Genomic DNA, 14,271 nt, shown 5'->3' with positions numbered 1-14,271 from the left:
AGGGAAGAGGAGAGAAGAGGAGGGAAGAGGAGCGAAGAGGAGGGAAGAGGAGGGAAGAGGAGGGAAGAGGAGGGAAGAGGAGAGAAGAGGAGCAAAGAGGAGGGAAGAGGAGGGAAGAGGAGAGAAGAGGAGAGAAGAGAAGAGGAGCAAAGAGGAGGGAAGAGGAGCGAAGAGGAGGGAAGAGGAGGGAAGAGGAGAGAAGAGGAGAGAAGAGGAGCAAAGAGGAGGGAAGAGGAGGGAAGAGGAGCGAAGAGGAGCGAAGAGGAGGGAAGAGGAGGGAAGAGGAGGGAAGAGGAGAGAAGAGGAGCGAAGAGGAGGGAAGAGGAGGGAAGAGGAGCGAAGAGGAGGGAAGAGGAGCGAAGAGGAGGGAAGAGGAGGGAAGAGGAGAGAAGAGGAGCGAAGAGGAGAGAAGAGGAGAGAAGAGGAGGGAAGAGGAGGGAAGAGGAGGGAAGAGGAGGGAAGAGGAGAGAAGAGGAGAGAAGAGGAGAGAAGAGGAGGGAAGAGGAGAGAAGAGGAGGGAAGAGGAGGGAAGAGGAGGGAAGAGGAGGGAAGAGGAGAGAAGAGGAGCGAAGAGGAGGGAAGAGGAGGGAAGAGGAGCGAAGAGGAGGGAAGAGGAGGGAAGAGGAGGGAAGAGGAGCGAAGAGGAGGGAAGAGGAGCAAAGAGGAGCGAAGAGGAGGGAAGAGGAGGGAAGAGGAGGGAAGAGGAGGGAAGAGGAGGGAAGAGGAGGGAAGAGGAGGGAAGAGGAGGGAAGAGGAGGGAAGAGGAGCGCTCACGCGATGATGGTTTTGATGACGATGTCTTTGATCTTCTCCCAGATCTGAGAGGTGTTGACTCCCTTCGCACCAAGAAACTGCCACAGAGCCTTCAGAGCCCTGAAGACAAACAGACAGTCAGCAGAGCAGACTTCCCCCCCCTCACTAACACCCCCCCCACCTCACTAACACCCCCCCCTCACTAACACCCCCCCCCACCTCACTAACACCCCCCCCTCACTAACCCCCCCCCTTACCACTTGTGTCCCTGGCACGCCTTGTCGTCACTGTTGCTCTGGTACTCAGAGTTCTTCTTGTTCACGCTGTAGTTGGTCAGGTGCATGAACTTGTTGCTCAGAGTCTTCATGGAGGACGAATACCTGAAGACAAGAGAACGAGAGTCAGCAGCTTGACCCTTCAAAATAAAATACAGCCAGCTGCTCCTCCGCACGTGTAACCAGGCTGAACCTGGAGCTGGTCAACTTCCTGTTGGACAGGAAGCTGACAAACACCAGCGGTTAGCTTGTGCTAGCTTGCGGTGTAGCTACAAGCAGTAACACGCTTGTCCTGCAGGGGGCGGGGCTTAGTTTGACCTTTAAGAAGATTTTATTGTGAAGGGTGGGATTCAAACTGACTTGCAGCTGGCGAATCGAACGAGTCCGTCGGAGAAGATGTAAATCCTGAGCGGGTCGTATGATGTCACGTAGACGTAGATTCGCAGGTCAAACTTGTTTCCGCTGATGAGGTAGGGCTTGTGAAGATACCTGCAGAACAAAAGGGAGAACATGATGTTTCTCTCTCTCTCTCTCTCTCTCCACCTGGGACGATCAAAGCGTAACTCACCTCTGGACCAGCAGGGGTCTCTTGCGGGGCATTTGGCTCCATCTGTGGATGACCTGGATGCCTATTCCTCGGGCTGACGCCGGCTGCAGGACGGAGGAGAGAGAGTTAGTCTGAGCTGAGCTTCACACGGTCCTGCAGGGTGCAAACAGCAGCACGTACAGGTTTGATGATCCACTTCTGCCTGGAGCTGCCGTCCTCCCAGGCTTTACGGAGCAGCTTGATGTCCTGAGGGAGGATGAAGGTCCGCGGGAAGAAGCTGAACTCCTGTTTGCCAAAGCGAGTCTTCATCTTGGAGAGGTTCCTCCACAGCCGGTCCTTCCTGCCGATCTGAAACGTGCCTGGGAAGTGATTCAGCTAGGAGCGAGGGAACGAGACACACGGGGTCACCTGACAGCTGTCCTCACAGTGAGGCGTGTGTGTGTGTGTGTGTGTGTGTTCACCTTCTGATGCTCTCCCAGGGCTTTGAAGCCCACAGACTTCATGTGGTGTCCCCAGCAGCCCAACCAGTCATGGCTCTCTGCAGAATCAGAGTGTGATCATTGGGCTCATACGTCACACACACACACGTCTCACACACACACACACGTCTCACACACACGTCTCACACACACGTCTCACACACACGTCTCACACACACACACACACACGTCTCTCTCTCACACACACACACACACACACACACACACACACACACACACACACACACACACACACACACACACACACACACACACACACACACAACTCACTCTTTGTGGCTTTGAAGTGCGACCTGGCGATGGTGTGTTTCACAACGTTTGGCGTGACCGTGCTGATCTTCCACTTCAACAGTCGTCGTTGTTCTGCAGGAAGCAGCTCCACTGAGAGGAGACAGAAGACGGGGGCGTTAAAGAGCGACGCAGCGAGCGATGACTTCAACACGTCTCGCCGAACGTCCACTAGTTTCACCTTTCTCATTGGCCGTGCTGAAGTAGAGCGTCGGAGGGATGAAGGGGAACAAACTGGGAACCAGAGCCGGCCTCTCCTCACGATCATCTTCTGCCTCCAATGACATCGGCTCGTCCACACTGAGAGAGAGAGAGAGAGAGAGGGCGAGAGAGAGAGGGCGAGAGAGAGAGGGCGAGGGCGAGAGAGAGAGGGCGAGAGAGAGAGGGCGAGAGAGAGAGGGCGAGAGAGAGAGAGGGCGAGAGAGAGAGAGGGCGAGAGAGAGAGAGGGCGAGAGAGAGAGGGCGAGGGCGAGAGAGAGAGGGCGAGGGCGAGAGAGAGGGCGAGAGATAGAGAGAGAGAGAGAGGGCGAGAGAGAGAGAGAGAAAGAGAGGGCGAGAGAGAGAGGGCGAGAGAGAGAGAGGGCGAGAGAGAGAGACAAACAGAGAGAGGGAGAGAGAGAGAGAGAGAGAGAGAGAGAGAGAGAGGGCGAGAGAGAAACAGAGAGAGACATTTAGCCACAGTGATTAACAAACATGTAGGGAGACCTTCAAAATAAAAGACTCACACATACAGAGACCTGTGAACATTGTTTGATGGACTAAAACATTCAACAATTAAAGGATCAATCCGTCATTTACAGCGACACACTGTGCGCTTCACCTCCTAACCTTCCACCTACCAGAAACTCCTTACTGGATTTCAAAATAAAAGCACAAAGCAAGGAAAGTAAAGTACTCCTAACTTAAGGCAGTGCGACACTTCAAAATAAAAGCTTTATAATTTGTATTTTCAAGTGCAAAACAACAGAATTTGTAACCTGATTGATCTGGACCATAATTCTGAATCATCACAGCAGAATTTGAGACATCAAAGAGTTAAAAATCTGTGCTGACAGAAGAGAAATATTTACAATTCTTTAACGTAAAGTTTTCTACTTCAAATTCTGTGGTTTCATTTTACACATCCTCTCCTGATCTTCATTAAAAACAACATTTATCACCAGGAGCCTCAAAGATCCTTCTGCAGAGCCGAGGCGACCTCGCGACCTCGTGACCTCCAGGATGAAATCAGTCCAACAAAGGCAGAAAATAAGAGACTTACGTTACAGTCATATATGAAGGAAGAGACACGGCGGATATTATCCTCTCAAATCAAAGCGCTCCACCACGGACCGGCACACATTGGTGATGCGGGAGCGTTTCACATGATACATACTGAAGCTCCAGCATTCAGAAAGAACACAAACAAATCAGCTGGTTGAGGGGAAACGGGGGACAATGGCGTTCCCTATCCAGGTGCTTTTAGCAAAGAACCCGCTCCGAGTCTTTGGTGGGGAGTTCCACTGTTTAGACGTCACAGTAGAGAACAATGCCACGCACAATGCAGCGGACCTTTCCACCATGCTCTGCTGCTTTCAGCCACCTGAACAATGCAGGGAGGGACAATGGACAAGAGACAGACAGAGACCAGAGGCTCTGATGGACACTTCTGTTTTATTACAGACTGCTGCACACACCTGAAGGCCTGCCTCTTTAAACAGGAAGGACATGTCTAATCAAAGGACCAATCAGAAAGCTGCTCTCTTCCTGTGTGATCAATCAGCCAGTCAGAGAGCTGCTCTCTTCCTGTGTGATCAATCAGCCAATCAGAGAGCTGCTCTCTTCCTGTGTGATCAATCAGCCAGTCAGAGAGCTGCTCTCTTCCTGTGTGATCAATCAGCCAATCAGAGAGCTGCTCTCTTCCTGTGTGATCAGTCAGCCAATCAGAGAACTGCTCTCTTCCTGTGTGATCAATCAGCCAGTCAGAGAGCTGCTCTCTTCCTGTGTGATCAATCAGCCAATCAGAGAGCTGCTCTCTTCCTGTGTGATCAGTCAGCCAATCAGAGAGCTGCTCTCTTCCTGTGTGATCAATCAGCCAATCAGAGAGCTGCTCTCTTCCTGTGTGATCATGAAGGAACCCTGCTGTGTAGAGTAGAAGTCTTACCCAGAGACAGGAGTGATGGACGAGGTGGACGAGGTGGACGAGGTGGACGAGCTGCCCGTGATGGACGAATAATCTGAATCATCTGAACAAGTCAAATAAAATGTTTCAGTCACAACAAAGTTCAGACAATCTGTAAAATCTGTTCCACGTCTCACCGTCATCACTGCAGGCGTTCTCCAGCTCGTCAGGGAGCTCCTCCTCCACGCCATCCACCTGCATCCCGCCGTCCTGCCTGTAAACAGCACGCACACACACGTTCAGGAGGGCACACACACACACACACACACACACACACACACACATCTGCTCAGAGTTGTTGCTCACCCAGACAGCTGAGTGTCTCCGTCCTCAGTCAGCGGCGGGGAGGAGGGTGCTGGAGACGGGCAGGTCGTGGAGGCGGGCTGACCCTGCTTTGTCAGGTGGATAGCAGAGATCTGATTGGTCACAGAGCCCATTAAGAGCCCTGCAGGAGCGATATCTGTAACAGAGACATCCACAGAGTCAGAGTCACCTTCTCTCAGTGTCTCACTGGACTCCAGAGGACACACGACCCACCAACCAGGACCAGGACCAGACCACACCATAAACATGAACCAGTTCATGCCGCGTGTCACTCACATAGACCGTAACAGCGGTAACCGCGGGATGACCATCACATTACGGCGTGTTCTTCTCAGAGATGACGACCAGGCATGCACTTTAATCACCATGGCAACAAACGCACGTGTTTAGACCCTTTGATCCTCAATGATGAACGTGAGCTGAGCTTCTTCAGGAAGCAGGTGTAACTCTGTGTGTAACTCTCAGTGGATTACCTGTGCGCTCTTCTTCCATGGCTGAGGGGAGGAGCTTCTCCGGAGTGGCACTGAGCACAGTTAGCATGTAGCCGTTAGCACAGGGACTGATTCTTCTGCATGTGGACGAGCCGTGTGCTGGAGGGCCTTCCCTTTTTAAATCAAGTGTTGCTGCTGTTTTGGGCCTGTTGTTTGGAGGACACACAGCAGGAGGTCCAAGCAGCAGCTGATTGTTTGAAGCGTTTCCTGTTCTGCATGTTGTTGCTGCTTTAGCTGATTGGACTCTCCTCGTGCTCGTTGTGCTTCTTTTTTCCACTTTTGTGCGGTCAAGGCTGGAGGCGTTTTCTCCCAATGCTGCCCCCCGGTGTCCACGAAGAGTAAGGCATAGAGGAGGCACTGATGGTGAGGAGGACCGGTCTGCAGGCTGAGGACAAAAAACAAGGAGGGTTAGAAATAGGAGGCAGTCGCTTCATTTCCACATTGCTGCCTCATGAATCACAATAAATATTCTCTCCCCCTCTCTCTCTCTCTCCCCCTCCCTCTCTCCCTCCTCCCCTCCCTCTCTCCCCTCCCCCTCTCTCTCTCCCTCCCCCCTCTCTCTCCCCCTCTCTCTCTCTCTCCCCCTCTCTCTCTCTCTCTCTCCCTCTCTCCTCTCCCCCTCTCTCTCCCTCCCTCCCTCCCTCTCTCTCCCTCTCTCTCTCCCCCTCTCTCTCTCATCTCTCTCCCTCTCTCTCTCCCCCTCTCTCTCCCTCCCTCCCTCCCTCTCTCTCTCTCTCTCTCTCCCTCTCTCTCTCTGTCTGTCTCTCTCTCCCCCCTCTCTCTCCCTCCCCCTCTCTCCCTCTCCCTCCCTCCCTCCTCCCCCCCCTCCCTCTCCCCCTCTCCCTCCCTCCCTCCCTCTCCCTCTCTCTCCCTCCCTCTCCCTCTCTCTCCCTCTCTCTCCCTCTCTCTCCAGCAGGTGTACATAGAGACACGTGTTAATGTGTTTATGTATAGAAGCTCTTCATCACTCATTGCATGTTTGTCTTATAGAATCTGAACCTGTGTGCAGGTCTCTTCTGTGCACACGTCCCTGATCTGAACGCTCCGGAACAATCCGTCCCGAGTGCTTCGCTCTGTGCATCGTCCATGATACTCACCATCATCAGCGTGATGGCGTGCTGCAGAATGGGCTGTCCATTGATGATCAGGTCTTGGAGGGACTCCGGTCCCGTCTGAGCGTCACCTGAAGCAGCTTCTCGTCGGCACGCCGCTGACCCGTGTTCAGGCTGAGAGGCGAGGAGCGGCACACCGTCCCTGCTTTGTACCCGCCAGTGGTGAATTCGTCCGGCTCTGATGGTCCTTCACGGGTTTGGGGGAGGGGGACATCGGCGTCTGTGAGGCTGTTACCAGCTTGCCTCAGTGCAGTATCGAGGACCTGGTTTGGGCTTTGAATCCCAGGAAGTTGATTGTGGCGGGTTTGGAGAGGCAGTCTGGCACGGCGGTGAAATGGATCTGGGCGTTTGCTTTCTTTCCACCCCCATTGGCCCACACGGAGAGCACAGACGGGGACGCCGACTTCTGCTTCCACTTCGACGCAGAAGAGGCGCCATTAGAGACGAGAGTTTTGGCTTGATCTTTTCTCCTGGACAGCTCTGAAGAAGTCTGACTCGAAGGCACTTGAGTCCTGGCGTGTGCACCTACAGAGGTCGCAGTGGTTGAACTATCTACGTTAGAACCCGCCCCCTCGCTTCCCGCCACCCCCACGGAGAGGACTGGTTGGTTGGCATTGCACCCTCCTATGAGGAGGTGGTTATTTTCTAGGGGTTGATTTCTGGTCTGGAGGATCCTCCTGGTCGCTCTCAGCCGGGTGTCTTCTGCAGGAAGGACTTTTTCAGGTGTCAGCTCCAGCCGAACACAATCGAATATCGTCTGTTGGTCACTTTAGATCGACTACGAGTTCTTTGTAAATCCTCCTGACCAACAGTCAACATACCTGCCACCACAGATGCAGTGACAGCAGGGGACCGAGGGAATCTGGACAGCGGGGCTCGTAAGATCTCGGCCCCGTAGAGGTGCAAAGACACAGCTTGGACTAAGAATCTAAAGCAGGCACGTACGGTTGTCTTTCCCCACAGTCAGAGGACAACGTAAGACCAGCAGGTGTCTCAGGCGTTAGCTGCCCGAGGTCCTAAAACCCTCCTCACTAGAGTCTTCTTTTAGGGCAGGAACCGTAAACTTGTTGTCGTGTTAAGACGGCACACTTGGCTAACGAGGAGGTACGAGGCAGAGGAGGAGACAGTGACGTCCTTTGAGCTCTCATATTATCCTCAGGTGATTCACAGGAGGTCATTGGCTAACAGCAATCACTGAAACAACAGGAGAGGAAAGAGTCAGTGTGAGTCAGGCAAACTTCAACGATCAAAGATTATTCAAACAGGCCGACTATTTCAACATCAATCTATCAGTCAAACCTCTCCTCTGATTGGCTGGAGTCTGTTTGGCTACACCAGCTGCTCTTACTGTGTGCGTGTCACATGACATGCAGAACATGTAGCAACGAGTAGCAGTACCTGCTTTAAACACTAGGGGCCAGAGTTACAGACTGCAGTACCAGCTTTAAACACTAGGGGCCAGAGTTACAGACTGCAGTACCTGCTTTAAACACTAGGGGCCAGAGTTACAGACTGCAGTACCTGCTTTAAACACTAGGGGCCAGAGTTACAGGCTGCAGTACCTGCTTTAAACACTAGGGGCCAGAGTTACAGACTGCAGTACCTGCTTTAAACACTAGGGGCCAGAGTTACAGACTGCAGTACCTGCTTTAAACACTAGGGGCCAGAGTTACAGACTGCAGTACCTGCTTTTAACACTAGAGGTCAGAGTTACAGACTGCTCCTTTAATTGTTGTTTATTCAGATTGTTTTGAATGAAACTCTGTAAAGTGTCTGTGAGTGTTTTAAATACAGCTAAATAAATTAAACGTATTATAAAGTTTGGCGGACGTTAAATGACGTCAGCATCTCCGCGGTCTGTTTTCCTCACGCGCGTGCTCAACGTTTCCGCACCTGCCGCTTCACGGTTAGCTCAGGGTTAGCATGCTAACTGACACTTCTGTCACCTGTCCAGGTTAAATATTAAACACATGAGCACGCGCTCGAAGAGGAAGAGACCGACACACTCCTTCACTGACAGCCCGGTACCGCCTGTTTACTGTTAGCTTAGCAACAACGAGCAACACAAACTGTCCTCTGTTAACAGACAGACTGATGTCAAACTTTATCATCAGTTATCAACCTCACCTGTCCTCTCCTCTTCCTCACCTGTCCTCTCCTCTTCATCACCTGTCCTCTCCTCTTCACGGTGTTTCCGGTGCTTTAGTTAAAGCTACCTGTTACCTACACTCTCCGTGTGAAACATCGTGGCCGAAGATCGTCTACAACAGCAAGATGACAGACTCGGATCACTTCCGGGTTACCCTTAGACTCTACTTCTTTTTTTAGTTTAATGGTGGGTTACAAACATAACTTAAAGAGGTGCATACCGCCACCTACTGTCCCGGAGGAAGTAGCTCGCGCTTACATGTCACGATTTAAAAAATGAGTTAAATAACAAAGAAAACACACATGCATATTATAATGATAAAAAAAATATGATATACCTCTATATTTTTCAAGTATTCTATCAAAGCTTTCTGTGTTCACTATTCTTTTTTATGGAGGTTGTTAACCAGCTTACTGGTGCATCAGCACCATCAGTTGAACTGGAGTGTGGATCAGAACGCTGTGATGGGAAAACGACGGGCAGGGTTGGAAATTTCCTCCAGATCCACTTTTTAACGATTCAGGTTGAAATTGTCTTTAAGACCTGACAGAAATGAATAACTACTATTACTCCCACATCTGACAACGTCATAAGCACAGTTTTCCAATAATTAATCAATAAAGGTTTAAAGTGACCAGTTGACCAGAGTCTCTTCTTGCTTCCAAACAAAGACTGACTTTGTTAATCTGGTTTTTCTTCCCAGAGATACTTTCACGTCTGCTCCTCTTTTCACCATGGTTGACCTTTGCTTTGGAATCAACCACCTCTGAACAACTCAAATCTCATGGCTGATTTCAGGTTGAGCTTTGGATTGAGATCCACTTAAACCTGGGACCTGGTCCGTGTGACTCCGTGCTTGTAGCTTAAAAGTCTGATCACTAGAGGGCTCACTGGAAGGAAGACCCCCGTCAAGAAACGTGCACCAACTTTTCCCCCTCCTGTCCCACTTCCTTTTTCACTCTCATCTTTCTTCCCTCCCCACCTTCTCTATCCTTCCTCACCTCCTCTCCTTCTGCTCTTTACCCTCACCCTCTTATCATCCTCACCTCCCGTTCCTTCTTCTGTTTCTCCCTCTTTTCCATTTTCCCTGCAGTTGCAACAAAAAAATACATTTCCTCCATTTCTGCAATGATCCTCTTTATCTTTCTCCTCCCTCTTACAGTCTTTACTTTCCTTATTATGGACTTCAAACAAACTTACTTCTCTTCATATCTTCCTGTCTTCACCTCTGGCATGTCAAAGCTCACACATAGAGAGAGAGAGAGAGAGAGAGAGAGGAGAGAGAGACAGAGAGAGAGAGAGAGAGAGAGAGAGAGAGAGAGACAGAGAGAGAGAGAGAGAGAGAGAGAGAGCGAGCGGAGCAGTGGTGGGTTGGGCTGCAGGATCTGTGGACGACTCCAGTCTCAAGTGTCACAGAGAGCAAAGAGTCTTCAGGACAAACTGGTTTTAGTGGAAGAAGAAGAAGAAGAAGAAGAAGAAGAAGAAGAAGAAGAAGAAGAAGAAGCTCTCCTCTGGTCAGGACTATATTTTACTTTCTTTTACTTTGAAAACAAACAAAAGAGAGAGAAAGCCTGAAGCTGCTCCAGCTGGTTGAATAAACCTGAAGGAGGAAAAGAGCTCATCAAAGACAAGAAGAACACAATTAAGTCTTGGATATATTTGTTTGGTTTGAAATCCAGAGGAAAAGAAGAAGAAGGATTTCATTGTGAGAACCAGGAGAGGATGTCAGAGCGTGCTGCATCTCCTCGGACGCAAAGAGAAGGAAATATGAGGATGCAAATAAAGATTGAGTGATTGAAAAAACTGTCATATGTTTCTGGATTTTCAAGAAAAAAAGAAGGAAGAAAGAAAACAGCAACAGAAGACAAAGATTTTCTCACAGGATTGATGATTTTTAACTTGAATCCTGGAAGAGTAACAGAAAGTGATTTATTCAAAGGATTCAGTTTGAAACAAACGGAGCGAAACTGAACAAGTTTAAGTCCAAAAGAGTCAGAAGGAGCTTTTAGTGAGGAAGGTGTGAACAGTCCCAAAATGAATCCAGAGCAAAGAGGTGAGAAGTGAGAAAAAGAAAGTGTAACATCTCCACAGAGATCAGCTGCAGATCAACGGGCAGAAAAGGATGAACTAAGAGGACAAACAGAAGAGAACAAACCAGCAGAGACAGAAACACAGAGAGTGAAGATTTAAGGAGAAAAGAGTGAAGAGACATCCAGGTGTGAAGATGAGGCTGCTGGTGCTCCTCGCAGCTCCTCTCTCCATCCTCGCCCTCCACGCGGCGGCGGCGGCAGCCTCTGCAGGCGGCATGGCCCCGGGCCGGCTGGAGCGCTGGGTCCGCTCCGGCCTCCAGTCGCTGCAGTGGGACCAGCTGGACCGCTGCCTCCGCATGTCCTCGCTCTCCGAGGCCGAGTGCAGGAGGATGGCACACCTGCCCATGTCCGCCGTGGCCGTGTACGTGTCGGAGCCCCGGGCTGCTGCAGGTAGGGAGGTCAAAGGTCATACTGAGCTTTCATCCTGACTGAACATGCTGGGAAACGTTTCCCTGATGTTCTGTGATGTCTATTGATGATTAATCGGATTATTTTAATCATTATTTCATGATGATTCAAACATATGGACCGTTTGTTCTGAAATATAAAATGGATGATGTGAGTCCTGAATTTCCCCATTGGGGATCAATAAAGTAATATCCTATCCTATCACAGAATAGATGAACATTTATTAGAAATCTACTAAAATGTAAATCCTTTGCTCGAGCCGACATTGAACATGTCACAGTGATAAATAAAACTAAAGTTTCAGCCTGTCGGTGTCGTTTAGCTAAATATCATAAAAACCTCTTTAATGAAATCAGAAGGTCGTTCTGTCATGACAAAGAGTTCTGTGTCTCTCGTCCTGATTTCTGACTCTATCCACAGTCCGCTCTTTAAGTATTCTAATCATAAATCTTTAAACATGTCAGGAAGTCTCCTTCCTCGACCCTGCAGACGTTCAGATGTTCAGTGTGCACCTTCAGGCCCTGAACAGACCTGCTTCTACGTGCACACATGAGCTCAGCCTCACGGGTGCTGCTGCGCTTTGGAGGCTTGGTTGTGTGCGTCCTCAGAAGCGATCGTGATGCAGTGTGGAGCTGTACGTAACAAACGGCAGCTCGTCTCTACGTGACAGGGCGCCCCCTAGAGGAATCCTCCAGTAACACCCGTTTGTGAACGAGTCAGCAGGTCGTCTTCACGCACACGTGGTTCAGAAGAACATTTGATCCTTCAGATCCTGAAACACAGACATGTCCATTCTGACCTTAAACTCAAAGGTATATAAATGATCAGTAACTGAAAACAATAGTATGAACGCAAAGTGATAAAAACTTTGACACATGAAGCCGCGTCACCGATGACCAAACAATAAAACTTTGAGTCGTTATTAAACTGAGCTGGAAAAGTTAAAGTTGAGATCAAATAATTGTTTGAAATGTTAAATCTATAAAATCCCTGAACTTTGCAGGTAGTCCAGACAAGGTGCTCTCCATCCTGCCGGACTCGTCAGGCGGGATGATGAGCTCGGGGAAGTCTCGGGGCGGTTACAGCCTGGGCCAGGTGCTGAACGGAGGGGACGGCGCTCACAGGTACCAGCAGGCTTTTCCCGGCCTCACGGCCCACGACGCAGTGCTGGTGCTGGATCCGAGCCCCGGGGAGAACTTCGGCCACCCGGTGGTCCTCTTCTATGTGGATGTGAATGTGACGAAGAAGAGGTGCTCCCACATGGACGGGATCTACCTGGGTAAGTCAGACTTCTGTTTGATAAGCATTCATTGGATCGGTCCTGAATAGTTGGACCGGCTGGCTGCTGGTTCCAGCGTGGCCGTCATGGGATCGAGTCCTACACTCAGCAAACTCTGAGATGTTGACGACCAGCCAATCACAGCAGAGCAGGGTCTTTAATACTGAGTAAGGGGGTGCAGCAGGGCTCTGTTCTGGATCCTTCTCAGTTTACATCATTCATCAGTCGTCAGGTCATTATCATGCAGATGATCATCATCGGCATGAGCTGTCACTCAGACTCCCTGCTGAGAGGCAGAAACAGTCTAAGTTTAGAGCAGACAAAGGAACATGTTAGATAAATGATGCTGCCTCCATCCGGGCCTCAGCAGACCGGCCTCCATGTTCATTCAGGACTTATTTTAAAATGTAAGATCTGCGGACCAGAAGCTTTAAGGTACAAACGAGGCTGAGGACCAGAGGAGCCTCATAAAGAGCCAAACCTGTGGAAGGAGCTGGACCGGGTCCAGACTGAGGCTGAGTTATCTCTCATTCGGTGACTTGCCCGTTCTGAGTGGAATAAACTGTCTTTACATCATGTTGATTCATTTCAAAGGGTTTGTAGCAGTGTTAGTGTTTCATGGTCACATTCAGACAGTATCAGGATAACTGCTTCACCTGCACAAAGCTGTGTGTGTGTGAGAGACCGACCTGTGTGTGTGTCTCTGCTGTGTCGGCCTGCTTCGTGAGTGTGTGTGTAAAAAGTCCTGAAGTGAAGCAGAAGAGAAAGTTGAAGCTGTGCGTGGTCTCACCCTCTGAAAGCTCCATTTATAGCTCATTGTCTGCTGCAGAACACTTTCCAGCTCAGCGGGGGGTCCGGCTACCTCTCCTGCACTTTCTGCCCTCGGAGACATCCGATTCATCCGTGTGGGTTTGCGTGTGATAACCAAGAGAGAGAGGACTTGTGCATGTTCGGGGTATTTTGGTTGATCGTCCTCACGGACTGTTCAAGGACGAACTTTCTGCAGGCTTGAAGTCACAGATTATAGAAGTGGAGTTTGGTTTGTCTGATCTGTAATCTGCCTTCCTGGGTCCAGTTTTCATTCATTAAATCTGCTGATCACTAAATTGGCACAATAACCCAACTTCATGTCAGGAGAACCACAAAAAGATTTACGTACGTCTTTCAGGAGAAATATCTGAAATATGACACAATCCCAGTTTTAATAGTAAACATCAAACTGAGTCACAGACCAAGAGAAACTGTGATGGCACAAAAGGAAGACGGGAGTATTTTGGTGGGAAATGAAACAGCAGCGTTTCTAAAAAGCAGCTTCACTGTTCACTGTGCATAAAGTGTTTCCACAAAGTGCTTTATTCATGTCGAAGAAGTCCAAAGGGACCGGCGCTGGATGTATTCCGTGACGGTCCTCACAAGTCCTGCAGAAGAGGACTTGAATGAAAGTGCAAGTTGTTGACCCCCCGCTGTGCGAGAGGTTATGCCCAGATGTTTGTGGTGAAGAAACACGAACACACACCTGTCAATTATTCATCCAGCGCTGAGCCCCCTGCTGGGCCCGGTGCATGGTTTGGGATCAGAGTCTTTTAAGAGGAAAACTTTCTTTAGACCTCGTTTAACCCTTTGAGGACAGGAGGCGGGGGGGGGGGGGGGGGGGGGGGTTCTGTGTTTCTCTTTGTGCTTTAAAGCAACAACATGCAGGACCTTTGGCTTGATGTGGCCAGCCTTCTGCCTTCTGCCTGAGGACGTTCTAAACCTGTCTGTCTCTGTCTTCAGGTGAGGAGTGTTTGACCCTGGCTTTGAAGGGTCGGTGTCAGAACCAGCTGAAGCGCAGACAGGCCGGTCCGGACAGGATCATCGGTAACGCGCATGCTCGGCTCGGCAGTGTGGCCCTGCG

The 14,271-nt window shown here is 50.1% G+C and overlaps 2 protein-coding genes across 2 annotated transcripts in view; one reads left to right on the top strand and one right to left on the bottom strand.

Moving 5' to 3' along the window:
• Nucleotides 1-744: 744 nt before the first annotated feature.
• Nucleotides 745-6,635, bottom strand: ttll4 (tubulin tyrosine ligase-like family, member 4). Its single transcript, XM_079358264.1, has 14 exons — nucleotides 6,433-6,635; nucleotides 5,472-5,717; nucleotides 5,322-5,441; nucleotides 4,831-4,984; nucleotides 4,662-4,738; nucleotides 4,507-4,588; nucleotides 2,545-2,663; nucleotides 2,346-2,456; nucleotides 2,037-2,113; nucleotides 1,756-1,950; nucleotides 1,597-1,679; nucleotides 1,389-1,517; nucleotides 1,011-1,133; nucleotides 745-873 (listed from the first exon to the last, which is right to left on the bottom strand). The coding sequence occupies exons 1-14, from the start codon at nucleotides 6,440-6,442 to the stop codon at nucleotides 771-773; spliced, it is 1,629 nt and encodes a 542-aa protein (XP_079214390.1). The 5' UTR covers nucleotides 6,443-6,635; the 3' UTR covers nucleotides 745-770.
• A 3,341-nt stretch (nucleotides 6,636-9,976) lies between these two features.
• Nucleotides 9,977-14,271, top strand: part of LOC306832488 (uncharacterized protein) — an 8,147-nt gene continuing 3,852 nt past the window's right edge. The window contains exons 1-3 of the mRNA XM_079357216.1: nucleotides 9,977-11,080; nucleotides 12,102-12,377; nucleotides 14,151-14,271. The exon at nucleotides 14,151-14,271 is cut by the window's right edge and continues 134 nt beyond it. Of these exons, the coding sequence (XP_079213342.1) occupies nucleotides 10,825-11,080; nucleotides 12,102-12,377; nucleotides 14,151-14,271 (653 nt within the window). The 5' untranslated portion in view covers nucleotides 9,977-10,824. The remainder of the gene's footprint in view (nucleotides 11,081-12,101; nucleotides 12,378-14,150) is intronic.

The sequence above is a fragment of the Symphodus melops genome (genome assembly GCF_947650265.1).
Source record: "Symphodus melops genome assembly, chromosome: 12".
NCBI lineage: Eukaryota > Metazoa > Chordata > Actinopteri > Labriformes > Labridae > Symphodus > Symphodus melops.
Note: the sequence above shows the minus strand (reverse complement) of the source record. Positions and strands in the feature narration are given on the sequence as shown.